The sequence below is a fragment of the Dama dama genome, chromosome 2 (genome assembly GCF_033118175.1).
Source record: "Dama dama isolate Ldn47 chromosome 2, ASM3311817v1, whole genome shotgun sequence".
Classification (NCBI taxonomy): domain Eukaryota; kingdom Metazoa; phylum Chordata; class Mammalia; order Artiodactyla; family Cervidae; genus Dama; species Dama dama.
Window position 1 is genome coordinate 23,774,828 of NC_083682.1, and position 20,311 is coordinate 23,795,138.

The 20,311-nt window shown below is 39.9% G+C and overlaps 1 protein-coding gene across 1 annotated transcript; it reads right to left on the reverse strand.

Annotated features, from left to right (window-relative positions):
- On the reverse strand, positions 1-19,899 carry LOC133068177 (olfactory receptor 8G1-like). Its single transcript, XM_061159309.1, has 4 exons — positions 19,719-19,899; positions 14,368-14,442; positions 13,553-13,638; positions 1-942 (listed from the first exon to the last, which is right to left on the reverse strand). The coding sequence occupies exons 1-4, from the start codon at positions 19,897-19,899 to the stop codon at positions 1-3; spliced, it is 1,284 nt and encodes a 427-aa protein (XP_061015292.1).
- Between the last annotated feature and the right edge of the window lie 412 nt (positions 19,900-20,311).

Genomic DNA, 20,311 nt, shown 5'->3' on the forward strand with positions numbered 1-20,311 from the left:
TCACAGAAAACATCTTTTTTCAAGGATTTTATTGAAGGCAATTTTGACATCTTTATTCCTTAGGCTGTAGATCAGGGGATTCAGCATGGGCACAATAATGGTGTAAAACACAGAGGACAATTTCCCTTGGTCCATGGAGCTGACAGATGATGGCTGCAGGTACATGAATGCTGCAGATCCAAAGAAAATAACAACAGCTGAGATGTGGGAGCTGCATGTGCTGAAGGCTTTGGACCTGCCCTCCGTGGAACGAATGTGGAGGATGCTGGAGATGATGAAGATGTAGGAGCTGAGGATGGTCAGGATGGGGGTGAGGATATTAAATGCACTGAAACACAAAACTACCACCTCATTGATGTAAGTACTGGAACAGGAGAGCTCCAATAGAGGAAAAAGATCACAGAGGTAGTGGTTGATCACATCAGCCTTGCAGAAAAGCACTCTTAGCAAGCAGCCTGTGTGAGCTGTGGCACCAGTCAAGCCCATGATATAAACCCCAGCCACCATGCAAGAACAGAGCTGGTAAGACCTGGTGACATTGTAAAGCAAGGGGTTACAGATGGCAACATAGCAATCATACACCATTACAGCCAACATATGACATTCTGATATAACAAAAACAAGGAAGAAGAAGAGTTGAGTCATACATGCTGGGTAGGAGATAGTATTCTTCTCTGTCACAAAGCTCACCAGCATTTTGGGGGTAATGACAGTGGACTGACAGAGGTCAATGAAGGACAAGCTGCTGAGGAAATAGTACATGGGGGTGTGCAGGCGAGAACTGAGCCCAATCAATACGATCATGACCAGGTTTCCCACCACCGTGACCACATAGACTCCTAGGAAGAGGAAGAAAAGGGGCAGCTGGAGTCCTGGATGCTCTGTTAGCCCAGCAAGGATGAACTCAGTCACTGAGGAGTGATTTCCTGCTGCTATTTCCCTCTGGGAATTTATGGAAGAATTGAAGAATTGAAGTGGATATTTATTGTCTTATAACACAATAATGTGTAATATAAAAACCAAGACTTTTCAAGCAGATAGCTCTAGTTCTCTGTCTGTTCCTGATCTACGTTAGTGGTCAAAGTGCATCTCAGTAACATAGGATGTGTAAACAATGAATATAAGATAGAAGGTTCCTTTGTTTGTTCTATGCTATCAAACCAAAGCTCTCTCCTGGTAGGTCTCAGTATTGCCCAGTCCCTAGACAGCCAAAGAAAATTTTTTTTTTTTATTGTAGTGGTTTTTGTCATACATTGACATGAATCAGCCATGAATTTACATGTATTCCCCATTCTGTTAACTTTATTATGAGAACTTTCCATGATTTGTTTTCATTCCTCTCAGCTCTTCTACAGAGCAAATATTACTATGCTTATCTTACATGCTGGATAACTAATACAGTGGTTGGATATTTTCCCACAGTTAGGCGTATAATAAGTATGTGATCAAGCATACAAAATAAGGCCTTTCTGTCTCAGTTTCCATCTCTTCTTTTAGCTACTCATATCTGCCCTTCTATTTCTATCTCATTGTCATATCAGAGCAACCATTCACAGTAATTAATGTAAGTGGAAAAATTAATATAAAGTACTGACAGTAGTGTATCAATAACTGATCCTTTGCAGTGAATACCTCTACTACAGTCACCTTTTCAAAAATTCCAATAGAGAGCTCAAGAAAGCAACTGGATGGCTAACAATAAGTCTATCATTCAACTTGAACTCCACATCCAGGAAAGACATGAGTTTCTTAATGAGGAGAATTCAGAAGTGTGAAATATTAAAGCCTAAATTCATTCATCCTAAAATCTCTTATGGAATACTCACCATGTGCTAAGTACTTTGCATGACCTGTTATGATCCTGGGCTTAGGTTCTGGGAAACCAGGGCTGCAGCGTGTGGATCTTGCATGATCCTAAGGCTATAACAACAGGACGGGTGTGGTCTTGGTGTCTTTGTCCTCACCTTCAAATTCACCTTCAAACCAAGGCACTCTTCCATAGGCACAAGAGACCAAGGCAGAAAGACTATTTGCACCTTTCTATCTCTGGGATATGGGTTTGGAAGAAAGCTGATGATTCCATGCACAGCACAGTGTGATGACTTCAAAAGAAAGAGACCCAAGAGGTATCATCAGATATTATCAATGTGTCAGAAATGATTACTATTTATTCAGTGTATACCATGTGCTGTCCAAGGCCTTTTATAAGTGGTGTCCTAGCAACCTTATGAGTATATTATTCCCATTATATAGATGAAGAAGCTATTAATAAATTCAGAGACTTAAGTGATTTGTTAGCCGTGACTGGTTTTTCAGTATAAATATGGATAATGATTTCCTAATAGTACAGATAAAAGCAATTGACATATCCACAAGAAACAAAAGTGGTAATTAAGGACTTGAGCTAACACTGATGTCTTCTGCAAACACTATCTCAAAATCAAAGCATGCATAAAACATATACTACATGCAATGAGCATAAGAGCTGGAAAAATTTATAATCATGATACCAACATTTATTTTCTGCCACCCTCTTGTTATTGACACTTTTCATCCATAGGCATAAATTTCTGTTGTGATTATGAAGATTATCATTTCAAAGTAAGGTCCTCTTAGTCTTTAGCTAGCAGGACATTGCAAAGTTGTGAATTTTTAAAAAGCTATTTTTGTAGAGTTTAGTGATAATAGCGGGTAAAACTGTTCACCTTTTAAAACACAAATTTACTTTTAAAAAAATTGGAACTTGCACTTTGAGATATTATTTTGAGTATTCCATGGTACCTTATACTTAATCTTGTACTGAAAAAATATGCTAATAACTCTGACGATACCATAAAATAAATCATTATGAAATTTGTAGAAGATGTTAATGTAGAGAAGAGTAACAGACACTTTTATGATGATAATGATTCTAGAAGATATTGTTAGCTTGTGGATCTGATAGCCTTTGATATTATAAAGAATTTAACAGTCTGTAAGTACAGTTTGCTGTAGACACTTAGGATAGAGAGATGAATAAGACAGAATCCCTACTCTTCAGAGTTTTACAGTCTAGAGAGAGTGGAGGGGGCAGACTAAACAATGTGATAAATAATTGAACAGATCCTTCAGGGCATGGTGGCTATAGTGCTAACCCAGGGAAGGGGGCAATGAAAGCTTCCAAAAGAAACCTGAATCTGGAAGGATATAAGTAGGAATAAGCCAGGTCTGCAAAAAACATTCAAAATTTGGTAGCACTGGCCTAATGAATCTGTGTTCAAAACATCTGGATCAAGAGAAAACACATCAATCTGCCAATGATTTCATTAAAAAGAACATAACATCCAAAGTTAAGGGAGTGACAATCACACAAGAAAAAAAAAAAAATCTGGTGAATTGTGCTTCGATCTGAGGGCTATAATTTATGATGGAGAATTTCAAATTATAATTATCCAAGGCAACAATATTTGGATCAAAATTATTTACTCCAAGTACCTACACAATTAATAACATGAATTTAAATTAGATTTATTCTATGTTACCTCAAAGGACAGAGCTACAGCCCATAAAATACCTGTTTCAATAGCAAGGCTGTCTAATCATTAAATGGGTCTAAATATAATACAGGTTGAATTATGAAAAAGATAGTTTCCTGCCTTCAGAGGTGGTACACTGAGAAGTGAATAACCATTTTTAGATAGCAACCATTTTTAGGAAATCTCTGTAATGGTGTTTGCAGAGGTTGCTGCTGCTGCTGCTAAGTTGCTTCAGTGGTGTCCGACTGTGTGTAGAAGTTGCTCAGTCACGTCCGACTCTTAGTGACCCCATGGACTATAGCCTCCCAGGCTCCTCCGTCCATGGGATTTTCCAGGCAAGAACACAGGAGTGGGTTGCCATTTCCTTCTCCTTGCAGAGGTTAGACTCCCTTAATATACTGAGATTAAAAAATTCTGGAACAGATGGAGTTCAGATATTCACCCTTTACTTAGACTGGGTTGTATGTCTGCTTTAGAGCAAGTACTCTCTAAAGGAAATCTTAAAGATGATGTTCAAGATAGAAATTCCTATGCTCTCTTTTACTCGGTGTTCAAATTCAGATCTTGATTCAAGTTGTTTGTAGAAATACTATGAATCAAGAGCCATGACTCCTTATTGTAGCTTCCTCTTAATTCTACCAGACGCTTGCCAAAGTGACATGCTTTTATCTAAGGTTTCAATATACAAGAGGTATCAATAATATCAAAAACATGTTGGAAGCTATTGGAAACTCCCTTGAGATTTCATTTCACCAGGAATGAGCTATGGGAGTATAGAAGCAATTAAAATTTTCTTTTCTCATTCTTTATTGATAATATCATTAGCTCTTGTGTATAATATTCTCAGTATTGAGACAGTAGATGGTCATTAATTTAAGGGCTAGAAATTAAAGCCTGCAGACATCACTCTAGACACTCTTTGGAAAAAAAACTTCCTGTATGAATATAATTTCTGAAATATTTGAAGCCATGATTTCAATCTTTTTCTGTTTACTTGAGGTTTGGGGAAATACTTAATTGTAACTAATTATTAGTAGCAAATGTCTTGTTAGCGCAGTAGGTAATGTGTCAGTCTTATTAGTTGTAGCTGCTCTATATAGTCTTCAAACATTTTATTTTTATGTACTTAAGTCCATTTCTTATAGCCAGGATTTACTGAGCACTTACTATGCACTACATTTAATATTAATCTTGTTACATTTGCTAACTCATTCAATTCTCACTATAGCTCAGTGTGGAAGATAATATTAGGCTGAAAAGTGAAGTGTTAGTTGTTCAGTCATGTCCAACTCTTTGCAACCCCTTGGACTGTAGCCTGACAGACTCCTCCGTCCATGGGATTCTCCAGGCAAGAATACTGGGGTGGGCAGCCATTCCCTTCTCCAGGGGATCTTCCTGACCCAGGGATTGAACCTGGGTCTCCTGCATCGCAGGCAGATTCTTTACCACATGAACCACCATGGAAATCCTGAGTATTAGGATGAATCGGTGTAATTTGATATGATTAAACCTAAAAAATGTGGAATACTTAAAAAATAAAGAAGCTGAGGCACAGAAAGATTAATTAATTTTCCCGTTTATCTGAATAGTAACTTGTAGGTGAGTTCATTCATTAAAAAAACACATTTGATGTATTACATATATTTTAAAGCAGCTAATAATTTATTCACTCAGCCGACATGCAACACACCAATAATAGGTGTTGGGACAAAAACTAAGAGATGCAAACTGTATGTTTTTAAATGTGTCTACATAGAACTTCATGCATATATATAGCAAACAATTATATAACACTTGCATTGTGCTTGTGCTGTGCTAAGTCATTTAGTCCTGTCCAACTCTTTGCTAACCCATGAACTGTAGCCCACCAGGCTTCTCTGTCCATGGGGATTCTCCATGCAAGAATACTGGAATGGGTTGCCTTGCTCCCCTCTATGGGATCTTCCCAACCCAGGGATCAAACCAAGATCTCCCACATTGCAGATGGACTGTTTACCATCTGAGCCACAACTGAAGCTCAGAAATACTGGAGTGGGTAGCTATCCCTTTTACAGAGAAACTTTCTGACCCAGAAATCAAACTGGGGTCTCCTACATTGCAGGCATATTCTTCACCAGCTGAGCTACCCAGGAAGCCCATATCACTTACTTTGTGTCAAATAGCATTTTAAGTACTCTTCTGCTTTATCCTCATTTGTTTTGTATATACTGGAATTATTCTCTCTTTATCACTGGGGAAACTGAATAGAAAGTTTCATGAAGACATTATTAAAAATTTGAGGCTGAGATTACTATGGTGAGCAAATTAAATATGGAAGGATTGCTGTCTAGTGCTCTTCTGAGCTCTCCAACATGGTAGCCACTATTCTTGTGAGCCATTCAAAATGTAACTAAAATACATCAAATTTAAAATCCATTTGTTTTCTGTAATACTGACACATTTTAAGTACTCCATAGTCACATGTAGCCAATGCTTACTGTATTGAAGGCAAATATTGAACATCAGACTTATTCCCAAAAATTCTCTTGGATGGTGCTGGTTCAGTAGAAGAGGAAGAAGTTGATGAAATGGTTTATCAAATGTAAAACCATAAAAACAATAAGGAAGATAAGTCCACGGTGCTATGAGACTGTCATTGACAGCCTCAAGCATTTAAGCATTTGCCTGCATAGAAGTGACCACTCAGGTGATAGAGTTGGACCAAAAGGGCAGTTCCAAGGGCAAGTTATATTTGTCTTGACAGTGAAGTGGGAAAAATGTATGGAGGGGGTGGTTCTGATACAGCATATGAAACTAAAATGTCTTCTTGCCTAGATGCAATGGACTGACTGATGGTTTCTGTTTTGTGTTTCTAAGGGAGTTTGTTACATTTGTACATTGGGAAGTTTCCAGAATTCCTGCTCTATAGTCTTTGCCACGTGCATTCAACATTCCACTCACTGGACAAAAGTATAGTTGACCCTTGCACAATGACAGAGGTTCGGGATACTGACTCACAAACAGTTGAAAATCCAGGTGTGACTTTACAATCAGTCTTCCATTCTCATAAACCAGCCTCGGGTCGTATAGTACCTTAGTAAGTGATTCAGTTCAGGCGCTCAGTCATGTCCAATTCTTTGTGACCCCATGGACTGCAGCATGCCAGGCTTCCCTATCCATCACCAACTCCCAGAGCTTGCTCAAATTCATGTCCATTGAGTCAGTGATGCCATCCAACCATCTCATCCTCTGTCATCCCCTTCTCCTTCCACCTTCAATTTTTCCCAGCATCAGGGTTTTTTCCAATGAGACAGTTCTTCGCATCAGGTGGCCAAAATATTGAAGTTTCAGTTTTAGAATATTCAGAACTGTTCTATACATCTGTGTCTCTTTTTCTGTTTTGCATATAGGGTTATCGTTACCATCTTTTTAAATTCCATATATATGTGTTAGTATACTGTATTGGTCTTTATCTATCAAGGGTGAAACAGATCACCAGCCCAGGTTGGATGCATGAGACAAGTGCTCAGGGCTGGTGCACTGCGAAGACCCAGAGGGATGGGATGGAGATAGAGGCGGGAGGAGGGATCAGGATGGGGAACACATGTAAATAAAAGAAAAAATTTAAAAAATAAAAGAATATTCAGAACTGATTCTTTTAGGGTTGACTGGTTGGATCTCCTTGCAGTCCAAGGGACTCTCAAGAGTCTTCTCTAACACAGTTCAAAAGCATCAATTCTTTGGCACTCAGCTTTCTTTATAGTCCAACTCTCACTTCCATACATGACTATTGGAAAAACCATACCTTTGACTAGATGGACCTTTGTTGGCAAAGTAATGTCTCTGCTTTTCAATATGCTGTCTAGGTTGGTCATAACTTTTCTTTCAAGGAGCAAGCATCTTTTAATTTCATGACTGCAGTTACCATCTGCAATGATTTTGGAGCCAAAAAAAAAAAAAAAAAATGAAACTTGTCACTGTTTCCATTGTTTCCCCATCTATTTGCCATGAAGCAATGGGACGGGATGCCATGATCTTAGTTTTCTGAATGCTGAGTTTTAAGCCAACTTTTTCACTCTCTTCTTTTACTTTCATCAAGAGGCTCTTTAGTTCTTCTTCACTTTGTGCCATAATGGTAGGGTCATCTGCATATCTGAGGTTATTGATATTTCTCCCAGCAATCTTGATTCCAGCTTGTGCTTCATCCAACCCAGCGTTTCTCATGATGTACCCTGCATGTAAGTTAAATAAGTAGGGTGACAATATAAAGCCTTGACATACTCCTCTTCCTATTTGGAACCAGTGTGTTGTTCCAGATCCAGTTCTAACTGTTGCTTTCTGACCTGCGTACAGATTTCTCAGGAGGCAGGTGAGATGGTCTGGTATTCCCATCTCTTGAAAAATTTTCCACAGTTTGTTGTGATCCACACAGTCAAAGGCTTTGGCATAAAAATAAAGCAGAAATAGATTTTATTCTGGATCTCTCTTGCTTTTTTGATGATCCAATTCATGCTGGCAATTTGATGTCTGGTTCCTCTCTCTTTCCAGCTCTGTAAATCCAGCTTGAACATCTGGAAGTTCATGGTTCACCATTGTTCTTAACACCCATTTTATCTTACAGTCATCCCTAGATATCTGAAAGAAACTAAAAAAGGCAGAAGAAGGCCCTCAAACCCCTTAATGAGACCTTTTAAATTTAACCTTAAACATTTTCAATAACTGGGAAGAGCAGGCAATGCTAGAGAAGGCACAATGAGATCAAGTCAAATAGCACTTTTCAGCCAGTGCCCTACATGGCCCTGGGCTTCCCTGGTGGCTCAGTTGGTAAAGAATCTGCCTGCAATGTAGGAGAACTGGATTCAATCCTGGAGTTGGGAAGATTCCCCTGGAGAAGGGCATGACAACTCACTCCAGTATTCTTGCCTGGAGAATCCCAAGGGTCAGAGGAGCCTGGTGGGCTACAGTCCATGAGGTTGTAAAGAGTAAGACACGACTGAGTGACTAAGCACAGCACAGCATTACATGGCTTGAAGCCTCCATCAACCAACAAAGAAAGGAAGCCACCTGGGCCGTGCTTCAAATGTGGCAAAGGAGGCCACTGCTTATGCCTAAAGCCAAGATCCATGCCCCAGCTGTTCCATAAAGAGACATTGTAAGGTCAAATGCCCAGATCCCCCTCTAGGGATCCAGACATCCTCTCCTGATCCCCAGCAGGAGTCCTCTGATCCAGCTCTGCCCAGACTCCTTGGACTCACTGCTGAAGACTAAAGGTGCCGAGGGCCCCAGGGCCTGACTCTCATCACCTCTACGGAGCCCAGGGTAAATCTTACAGCTGCAGGTAAGCCAATCTCCTTTCTCATTGACAGGGGGGCCACTTACTCTGCTATGCTTACCTGCTCCAGTAAAACCAAGGTATCACAGGTCTCTGTTATTGGGATTGACAGTTTAATATCTATGCCATGAATAACTGAGCCTCTACCTTGCATACTTCAAGATACCTCATTTTCCAATTCTTTTCTCATACTCCCAAAATGCCCCACTTCTATCCTTCAGAAAGAACATGTCTCAAAATTTAAAGCCTCTATTACTATCCCAAGCCCACCTTCTGATCTAGCCTGGCTACTGCTCCTCAACCCCACCTCCTCTTCCCTTGCCCCATTGCCCTCCTAGTCTGTGAACCCCATAGCTGGGGATACATGTAACCTATCTGTTGCCTCTCACCATGCTCCAATTCATATCCATCTCAAAGACTACTCTAAATCCCCTAGTCAACCACAATACCCCATCTCCCAAGAGCATCAACAAGGGTTAAAACCTATCATCACTAAACTCCTATGTCAGGGCTTCTTATGCCCAACTCAGTCTCCCTAAAACACCCCTATCCTATCTGCAAAAAGTCAAATGGCTCCTATCACCTGGTCCAGGAGCTGAGAATTATCAATGTGGCTGTTATCCCCATACACCCAGTAGTTCCAAATCCCTATACTCTTTTCTCTCTCATTCCCTCTTCCACTACCCACGTCACTGTTCTAGACCTCAAATATGCTTTCTTTACTATCTTTTTACACCCAGACTTTCAAGACCTCTTTGCCTTTACCTGGACTGATCCAGACAATCATTGCTCCCAACAGCTGACATGGACAGTCCTCCCACAAGGCTTTTGTGATAACCCTCATTTCTTTGACCAACCTCTTCTAACATCAGACCTATCCTCTCTTGGCCTTACTCCGAGTACTGTCCTCCAATATGTGGATGATCTCCTCCTTTGTAGTCCTTCGCTTACACACTCTCAACAATACACTATACAACTCCTCAATTATCTAGTTGATCGAGGCTATAGAGTACCTCCCACCAAGGTTCAGCTCTCTCTTCCTAGAGTCACCCATCTCAGAGTCCTTTTAACACCAACAAAAAGATATATTACTACTGATAGAAAGTCCCTTATATCCACCCTACCACTCCCTACATCAAAAACAGAGATCCTGTCCTTCTTGGGGTTAGCTGGATATCTACATCTCTAGATTCCTAATGTCATCCTCTTGGCACAACCCCTATATCAAGCCATCCGAGGAGGTCTTTCAGAACCCCTAGAGCTAAAATCAAATATCTATTCAGCCTTTAACACCCTTAAGCAAGCCATTCTCTCAGTCTCATCTCTAACACTGCCTAACCTTTCTTGCCCCTTAGTACTCTTCAATACTGAGAGACACAAAATTGCCCTAGGAATTTTGGGACAAAATCAGGGTCCCTCCTTCAGCCTTGTTGCTTATCTATCAAAGCAATTAGATACAACAGTTCAAGGATGGCCAGCCTGCCTATGTGCTCTGGCAGCTGCTACATTCCTCGCTCAGAAAGTAAAAAAAATTTCTTTTGGAGCACCCACTGTCATTTTTCACCACATGACTTTAAAGACTTACTTTCTCACAAATCCATGACCCTTCTATCTCCTTCATGCATCCAACTAATTCAGGCCATCCCTCTTGAATCTCCCAAGTTCTCCTTTGAATGCTGTCCTACTCTCAACCCTGCCACCCTTACCCCTAATTCTTCTGAGCCCCCCACCCATACTTGCAAAGAGCATTAGAAGACCTGATGTTCCATTTCTCCCACATTTCCTCAACCCCTTTAAATAACCCTGACTTTACTTAGTATAGTGATGGCAGCTCGTCTACAACATCAGAAGGAAAAAAAGTAGCTAGATATTCAATTGTCTCTGACACCAAAATTATTGAATCCCAACCTCTCCCCTTGGGAAACTCTTCCCCAAATGCAGAACTTATTGCACTAACTAGAGCCCTTACCCTCGCAGCTAACAAGAGAGTAAACATATACACTGATTTTAAATATACTTTCCACGTCATACACTCACATGCTGCCATCTGGAAGGAACGAGGGCGCCTGTCTACTAAAGGCTTTCCCATAACTAATACCCAGCTTATACTCCAACTTTTAAAAGTAGCTAACATGCCAACTGCAGTAGGCATCATACATTGCTGAGGTCACCAGTTAGCCTCAGGCTCCATTTCATGAGGCAGCTAAGCCGCAGACTGAGAAACAAAACAAGCCTCACTCCAATCACTAGCTCAACAACATACACTAATCCGCAACATAAAGCCCCTTTATCTCCCCAAAGAAAAAACATGATTATTACAACAGGGAGCACAACCACAAGGAGACTGGTTACAAAAACAGGGCTGCTATGTCCTTCCCCACTCTCAGACCGCAAGGATTCTTACATTCATCAGGCCCTACACATAGGCACTAAATTTCTTTGTCATCTCTTAAAACCTGTTTTCACCTATCCAAACCTTCTTTTCACTCCTACAACAAATCACTCACTCTTGCATTATCTGCTCCTCAGTCTCACCACAGGGAGCCCTAAAGCCTGTTCCCTCATGACCAACACGAGGCTCCAGGACATATCCCAGGAGAGGACTGGCAAATTGACTTCACTCACATGCCTCCAAAATGAAAAATAAAACTCATGCTTACTCTAGTAGACACTTTTTTAGGGTGGATGAGGCTTTTCCTACGAGATCAGAAACTGCCTCAGAGGTGACAGTTTCTCATACAAGAAATCATCCCTCGCTTTGGCCTCCCACTCTCTCTCCAATCCGATAATGAGCCAGCTTTTATCTCCCAAATCGTTCAACAAGTAGGCCAATCCCTTGACATAACTTGGACACTACATATTCCTTACAGATCCCAATCCTTGGGAAAAGTAGAAAAGGCAAATTCTATTCTTAAACATACCTAACCAAATTCTCTAGAACTGCAAAGGCCACAGACCAAACTCCTTCCCATGGCTTACACTAACATTAGGGCTACTCCACAGGCCCCATCTTTCCACAGTCCTTTTGACCTCATGTATGGATGCCCTTTCTCTTAAGTCAGTTTCCTGCTACCAGCCCCTTGCAGGGAGATTATCCTCCCACCCTTAACCTTATTAGACACCTCATGAGAGAACAAGCAGATTGCTCTCTCCCAAAGCCTTATCAAATTAACTCAAATTAACATCAAATTAAGCTGACTTAACACTCATACCTGGGGGACAAGTCCTGCTTAAAACCTTACACCATAATGATGTCCACTTGAGGTCATTCTAACCACACTAACAGCTGCTAAACTAGCGGGTCATTCCTCTCGGTTTCATATCTCTAGGTTAAAGTTGACCCCAGGAGACTCTCCATCTCTGCTAAGAAACATTCGCCACTCAAACGCTCCTTGCTACACCAGCACTGTTCTGAGACCCACCAGGCTTTGGCTGGATCAAATTCCTGAAGAAACAGAACAGCCAGAAACAAATATTGATAAGTAAAACAAAAACAGATGTATCGGTTACTAATTGGACTAGGATTTCCCCTACTTATCCTATTCATAATAGGAGTTTACTCTGTGTCTCCCAATGAGTGGACTATCAATCAAAAGCTTTCCTTCTGTTTTACTTACTTCTCCATTCAGTTCAGTTCAGTTGCTCAGTCATGTCCAACTTTTTGTGACCCCATGGACTGCAGCACACCAGGCTTTCCTGTCCATCACTGATTCCAAGAGCTTGCTGAAACTCATGTCCATGGAGTTGGTGATGCCATCCAACCATCTTATCCTCTGTTGTCCCCTCTCCTCCCACCTTCAATCTTTCGCAGCATCAGGGTCTTTTCCAACGAGTCAGTTCTTCGCATCAGGTGACCAAAGTATTGGAGTTTCAGCTTTAGCATCAGTCCTTCATAATTCTTGTTTTTTGGGTCATGGCCCTCTTCTTACTATGATCAGCCTAGATGAATTCATTATCCACTTTCCTTCACATAGTAAAACAAACCCTTACCTTTCCTGGAAACACTACTCTTATTGATCTCCCTTTACTCCTTGACATCATAAACAATCTTTGTCTTCAAGGAGATTTCATAGGGTTCACACCAACCCAAATTGATTTCTACACCTGGATTCTTATTTTTATCATTTTCTGCCCTTAGACATGGGACGTCACTTCATGATTTTACTTTTACCCCTCTTCTTTTATAGTCCAAACTTCACATTAATACCCTGTCTATAACTCACCCTGCCCCAAACCTTGCTACCTATTCAGAACTCTATATCTGACCCATTGTTTACCCAGTACCTCAAACCCAACCCTGCCAGTGATTGTTGGATTTGCTTATCCATCTCCTCACCCAGAGTATTGGCACTCCCCATTTCCACAGATAAGTGGACTCACATAAACACTTCTCTTTATCATACATATGGAGGAGAATCTCTTTTTATATCATACATGTGTTATTTATATTCAATTGATCAAATTCACAATCTGGACAAGATACTGACCTCTCTCCTTAAAGATATCACTTCTACTCATAAAGAACCAGCTAGAGGAGGACCTACCACTCCTGACATTCATCTACAACAACAAGTTCCTTTCTGTTTTTCCAGACAAAATTCTATAAACAATTCTTACCCCAAACTAGGAACTATACCACCACACCTCTGTAATCACATTTCATATCTCTCCTTCCCTTCAGGATGATCCATCTACCATGTCTCGGAATTGCAGGACATTCTCTTACTTTCTCAGGAAGATTCCCTTCTGCATATGGCATAAATACGCCTCTTGTAGCGGCTACACTGGCGAGTTCACTGTCATTTTCAGAGACTATTCACAAGTTCCCAGAAAGGCTCCTATTTACTATCAATTTCAGCTTTTGTCTTGTTACTCTTGGAATATTTTTCTTATGTGGAATCACTACCTATTTATGTCTTCCCGCTAACTGGACAGGAACATGCACCCTGGTATATCTGGCCCCAGATATTTCTATTGCTCTTAACATTCAGACACTCCCTGTCTCACTAACTCAAAATCTGCAGGGGTTAATAGACACCTGTTGCTCTGGCTAAGCCATGAGAAAATCACCATGGGGAAAGAATGAAAGCAAAATACAACAATAAAGCATAACCCAAATAAAAGTACATTGGGTTGATTAGTTGGGGTCATCATGCCCTGCTAAATTAAGGGAAAACATAGTGTGGATCTGGGTCAGCTCAAGTTCAGAACGCTGCTTGTGCACACACCAAGATGTTTTCCCAAGGCATATGCAGGTTTATGACCTCCAGCTAGGTGATATCCCTTGTACAAGACAATAATAAAGACAGTTTGAAGTAACCAATAAAATGGGAGACGTGACCAGGGACAGAGGAGCCTGACTTTATCGTAGCACGACAAATACTTTCTGTTTGCCAAAACACTAAATAACAAGAATGTGGATCCGAGGAACAGGGCTCTTGATCCAAGAGGTGTTGAGTCCCCTGGTCCCATCTTTAAAACCTTAGTTCTGTCTCTAGTTTCTTTTTCCCAAACTGTGTGTCAATCACTTTCGATCGCTACCTGCTACTCTGGCCGCAGCAATAACTGAACCAGAGGGGCAATTCAATTCTTTGTTAATCAGTTTAGGAATAGTTGCTAGAATTGGGACAAGGACCACAGGACCCACAACTTCTTTAAAATACTATCAAAGCCTTTCTAAGGACCTCACTGAGAGCCTAGAAGAAAAAAACTACCAGCTTTATTACTATTCATAACCAGCTAGATTCCCTGGCAGCAGTGGTCCTTGAAAACAGAAGAGAATTAGACCTCCTCACAGCAGGAAAAGGAGGCTTATGCCTATTTTTGGAGGAAGCTTGCTGCTTCTATGCCAGTAAATCAGGCATTGTAAAGGAAGCAGGATTTAAGAATCAAGAATCAAGCTGGATTTAGAAAAGGCAGAGGAACCAGAGATCAAATTGCCAACATCTGCTGGGTTATGGAAAAAGCAAGAGAGTTCCAGAAAAACGTCTACTTTTGCTTTACTGACCACACCAAAGCCTTTGACTGTGTGGATCACAACAAACTATGGAAAACTCTTAAAGAGATGGGAATACCAGACCACCTGACCTGCCTCTTGAGAAATCTGTATGCAAGTCAAGAAGCAAAAGTTAGAACTGGACATGGAACAGACTGGTTCCAAATTGGGAAAGGACTATGTCAAGGCAGTATATTATCACCCTGCTTTTTAAATTTATATGCAGAGTATATCATGTGAAATGCCAGGTTTGATGAAGCACAAGCTGGAATCAAGATTGCTGGAAGAAATATCAATAATCTCAGATATGCAGATTGAGAGAGTCCTTTCCTAGGCAGGTTGATAAGAAGTCTAGGGGTCCCCAAGGAGAGAGGGGTCTGGAATTCTCAAAGAGGAAGAAAGGACAAACTTTTCCCCTCTACATTCCTTAGGATCATATAACAGTAATGCATCGTACTTGAGAACAGTCTCTGGAAACTACCTTCTGGCTAATCCTGTTATCTTAAAATATAAATTATGGGAGTAGATCTAGTGAGGTCTTTACAACTTCCAGACATTCTTTTGATTCAACATAATAACCAATTGGGTAGTATATAACTCCACTGCTAACACTAGCAAGGGGGTACTCTTTCTGCCCCCTTCTGATGCCTATGTCAGAAGCTTTCTCTATCTCCTGTACACTTTAATAAAACTTTATTATACAAAACCTCTGAGTGATCAAGCCTTGTCTCTGGCCCCAGATTGAATCCTTCTCCTCCAGAGGCCAAGAGTCCCAGCATCTTTTTGTGGTTCAGCAACAACCTTTCGAGATGACACCACCATTATGGCAGAAAGTGAAGAAGAACTAAAGAGCCTCTTGATGAAAGTGAAAGAGAAGAGTGAAAAAGTTGGCTTAAAATTCAATATTCAGAAAACTAATGTCAGGGCACCTGGTCTCATCACTTCAAGGCAAATAGATGGGGAATCAATAGAAACAGTGACAGACTTTATTTTGGGGGGCTCCAAAATCACTGCAGATGGTTACTGCAGCTATGATATTAAAAGACTCTTGCCCCCTGAAGAAAAAGCTATGATCAACTTAGACAGCATATTTAAAAGCAGAAACATTACTTTACCAATAAAGGTCCATCTAGTCAAAGTTTTGGTTTTTCTAGTAGTCAAGTATGGATGTGAGAGTTGGATTATAAAGAAAGCTGAGCGCTGAAGAACTGATGCTTTTTAACTGTGTTGTTGGAGAAGACTGTTGAGAGTTCCTTGGACTGGAAGGAGATCCAACCAGTCAATCCTAAAAGAATTAGTCCTGAATATTCTGAAGCTGAAACTACAAAACTTTGGCCACCTGATGCAAAAAAATGGACTCATTGGAAAAGACCCTGATGCTGGGAAAGATTGAAGGTGGGAAGAGAAGGGGACAACAGAGGGTGAGATGGTTGGATGTCATCTCACAATGGACATGAGTTTGAGTAGGCTCCGGGAGTTGACGATGGACAGGAAAGCCTGGCATGCTGCAACCCATGGGGTCGCAAAGAGTTGTTCTCGACTCGGCAACTGAACTGAATGGAAAGGCAGCAGCCAAAATGACAGAGGTCCTCGAGAATACCTCAACACCTCAGTAACTCATGGGAAAACTGGTTAAGCTATTGGAATTGGATACTCTGAGTCCTGCCTTTTCCAGGCTCTCTTCTTCTCCTTACCCTTATTTTAACTTATGACCCATGTTTAATGCTCTTTTTTCAAAATTTCTTCAGCACCCCTTACAAGTCTTCACCAACCGAACTATCCACAAACTACTTCTGACTCACTCAGATTATCAGAAGCTTCAACCCCACACAAATCCCTTTGACCCACATCCAGCCCTTTTCTTATCTCACCCCATAATGCCCCTGTCCCACAGAAAGCAATTATGGAAGATTGACCTTTGGCCCTTATCCTGAATCAAAAAGGTTGGAATGACAGGGCCCTCATGGGGTCTCATTGTTAAGATGGCTCATTATATTGACCTTGCAAACAAAGAATAAAACCACAGTGATCCTTGAGACTAACCAAATTGCCCAAATGACATTCTGTTTTCTCACTGGTGCTTACCTACTCAAAACTACGAGACCACCAGATTCCAGACCTCTGCTTACATGACCACAGGTCTCAACTACAGGCTAAAAGTTAGCAATCCTTTCAGAGAATTTTTCATTGGTGTGGTATAAGAAAGACCTCATCAGAAAGGGAGGATGCTTGTTATCCTTAAGGGCCAGTCACTGTCTTGTTTCCCTCTAATAAATTTCCCTTTTCTTGCCTGACTTCCCGGCTTGCTCTCTTTTCCTCTGCACTCGCCTTACACTTAGGTGCATTTTGGAATTCAAAAACAATTTAGCAATTTAAAAGCTAAGTTTTTAAATATTTCTGTGCACTACCTACTACTATCAAAACTATGAGAATTGAAAGTATTTTTTCAAAGGTAAGGTCTAGATCAGCATTTCTCAATAGAAAGATAATGCAGGGTCTTTCCTGGTGGTCCAGTTGTTAAGACACCACCAGTGTAAGGGGTGCAGACTTCACCACTGGTTGAGGAAAAGAGATCCCACATGCCACACGGTCAAAAAATTAAAAAGAACCAAAAATTTAGAAAAGGAAAGATAATACAATCACATGAGTGATTAATGTCCTAGAAGCTCATTGTTTTCTGTAATCAATTTAATACTGTATTTAATTTGGTATATACAAAAACTTACATTTTAACATATAATGATGTAAAAATCCTTATGAAGCAATTTGTGCTTTTTTGTACAAATCTTTGAAATTAATAAAGTATTTATATTTAGAGTACACCTCAAATCATACTACATTTCAAGTGCTCAGTGACCACACAAGGCTAGTGACTGTAGTATTGGACAGACGGGTCTAGAATATAATTTTTTTTAAAAAATCAAAGTTGACTGTCAAATGATTGCCCCCTTTTAAAGAAGGGCGCCATTAACACAAAAGTGGCAGAAAGAGCACTGAATCACGAGTCAAATACATTTTGTTTCATTGCCAGGTCTAACACAGTGTACCATCTGATCCATCAAAGAGGATCTCTGAGCTCATGTTTTAACCTGTAAAAAAAAAAAAATACTTCTAAAAATCATCATGCAAATTAAATAAGACATTTTGTGCATTGTCCATTGTGTATAAAAATATTTCTAGTATTAAAATTCCTGTTTTAGAGGCCAATGATGTCATAGACTAATTCACACATTAGACACTAAGTGACTTAAATAAGCAAAGTGGACACTACACATCTGAGTCTAAGATAGGTGTCCACAGGTTCTTCTCTCCACTCCTGTGGCTTGATGGCCTGCAAACATCAGAACCTCTAGCTTACGGGAAAATCAGGAATTAATTTAGAACCTGTTTGTTTTAACTCCTATACAACATGAACATTGTGACTGTGAAACTCACCTTCCTCCTCTGAAACTAGCTGAGTAACTTTTCTTACCCTGTTCTCATCGCTTTAAGAGGAAAGATGTCAATTGTTCCTTTTTTCTTTAAGCTAAGAAAAAGCAGGTTTAAATGAATGTGATTTCTGTTCTCAGTTCAAGTATTTTATGCACAGAAATATAAAACCAAGTGTTCCTCAAGACATTCTGACCTCTGGGGTTTAGTGGGCTGAATATTTGTAAGAATATATCCTATAAATATTCTTTTTACATGCAGAAACTTGCATAATATCATCACATTTCCAGAACAATGCAATTAACATATCCCCATATCAGATATATATTTAGAACACAATGATGAAATATGTAAAGAAAAGAGTGTAATATTCTTATAGGAATTATTTTAAAACTATAGTGGTAGATTTCCAGTCATATTTTTAAATAAGATGTGGATAAAGCTTTAATTTAAAAAAAAAGAATAATTCAAATATTACATAAATTTATTCCTACTCCAAAATCTTTTTCCCTTAAAAATTTTTATTGACATATAGTTGATTTATAATGTTGTATCGGTTTCAAGTGTAAAGCAAAGTTACTCAGTTATATATATGTCTGCTTATATGTATTCTTTTAGAATCTTTTCCTTTATAAACCATTACAAAATATTGAATATCAAATATAATTCCCTGTGTTATATGGTAGGTCCTTATTGTTTATCTATTTTATATGTAGTAGTGGGTATCTGTTAATCCCAAACACCTAATCTATCCCTCCCTCCTTTTTCAAACCTTTGGTAACCTCAAGTTTGTTTTCTATCTCTTCTATTTTGTAACTAAATTCATTTGTATAGTTTTTTTTAGACTTCACATATAGCTGATATCATTTTTGTCTTTCTCTATCTGACATTTCACTTAGTGTAATAATTTCTAGGATCATCCATGTTGCTGCAAATGGCATTTTCTCACTCTTTTTTAATGGCTGAGCAATATTCCATTGTATATGTTATATATATCACATCTTCTTCATATATCCATCCAAAAGTGGACATTTAAGTTGCTTCCATGTCTTTTTGTTGCTGTTTTTTGGTCACTAAATCATGTCCAAGTCTTTTGTGATTCCTTGGACTGTAGCCCGCCAGGATCCTCTGTACATGGAATTTCCCAGGCAGGAATTTTGGAGTGGGATGTCCTTTCCTCCTCCAGAGGATCTTCCTGACCCAGAGATCAAACCCATGTCTCCTGCTTGGCAGTCAAATTCTTTACCACAGAGCTATGTCTTGGATATTGTTAATAGTATTGTTATGAACATGGGGGGTGCACATATCTTTTCAAATTAGTTTTTGTCTTTTCTGAATATATGTCCAGGAATGGAAAAAATTCGGTCATATAACTTTAAGTGAAAAATGATGGAATCTTTTAAGTTTATTTATTAAGTATTTTTGGGAGTTTTCTCACAATCCAGTGATTAGGACTCAGTGCTTTTACTGATGTGACTTTTGGTTTCAATCCCTGGTTGAGGAACTAAGCTCCCACAAGTCACAGAACATGGGCGTAACAAGCACTGAGGGTTTCTAGTACAGATGAGCACACGGAAAGATGACGCAGCGTCAGTCCCTTCACTGCCTCGCAGTCCAGTGAGGAGCGGAGGGGCCAACACGCGCCTCATCCTGACCGACTGCTGAATGAATGAAGCACCGTATCCAGTGCTCTCTTTGGCTTAGAACTGTCACTCCTCATATATCAAACCCATCCCTGAGGAGACCAGCAAGTCATTATAAAAAGTGGGAGGAACTGGTTGAGTTTCAGAGATGAGGCAGAACACTACTGTCTATAGCGATAATAGCAGTCTTTAGGGAAGGGTAGATTTTAAACTGTCTTCAGAAGTAGGGAGAATTCACTTAGGCTGAAGGACACAAAGGGCTATTCAGATGTAAGATAAGCTAATCACCACCAGATACTTAATTCAATCAGAATACTTTGTTTTTCTCCAATTTACAGACTCGTGGTCTGAAAAAGAGGGAAGATATGCTAATTTATACAAGAAGATTTTCATTTCCTGGAAGAAAAATCACAAAGTA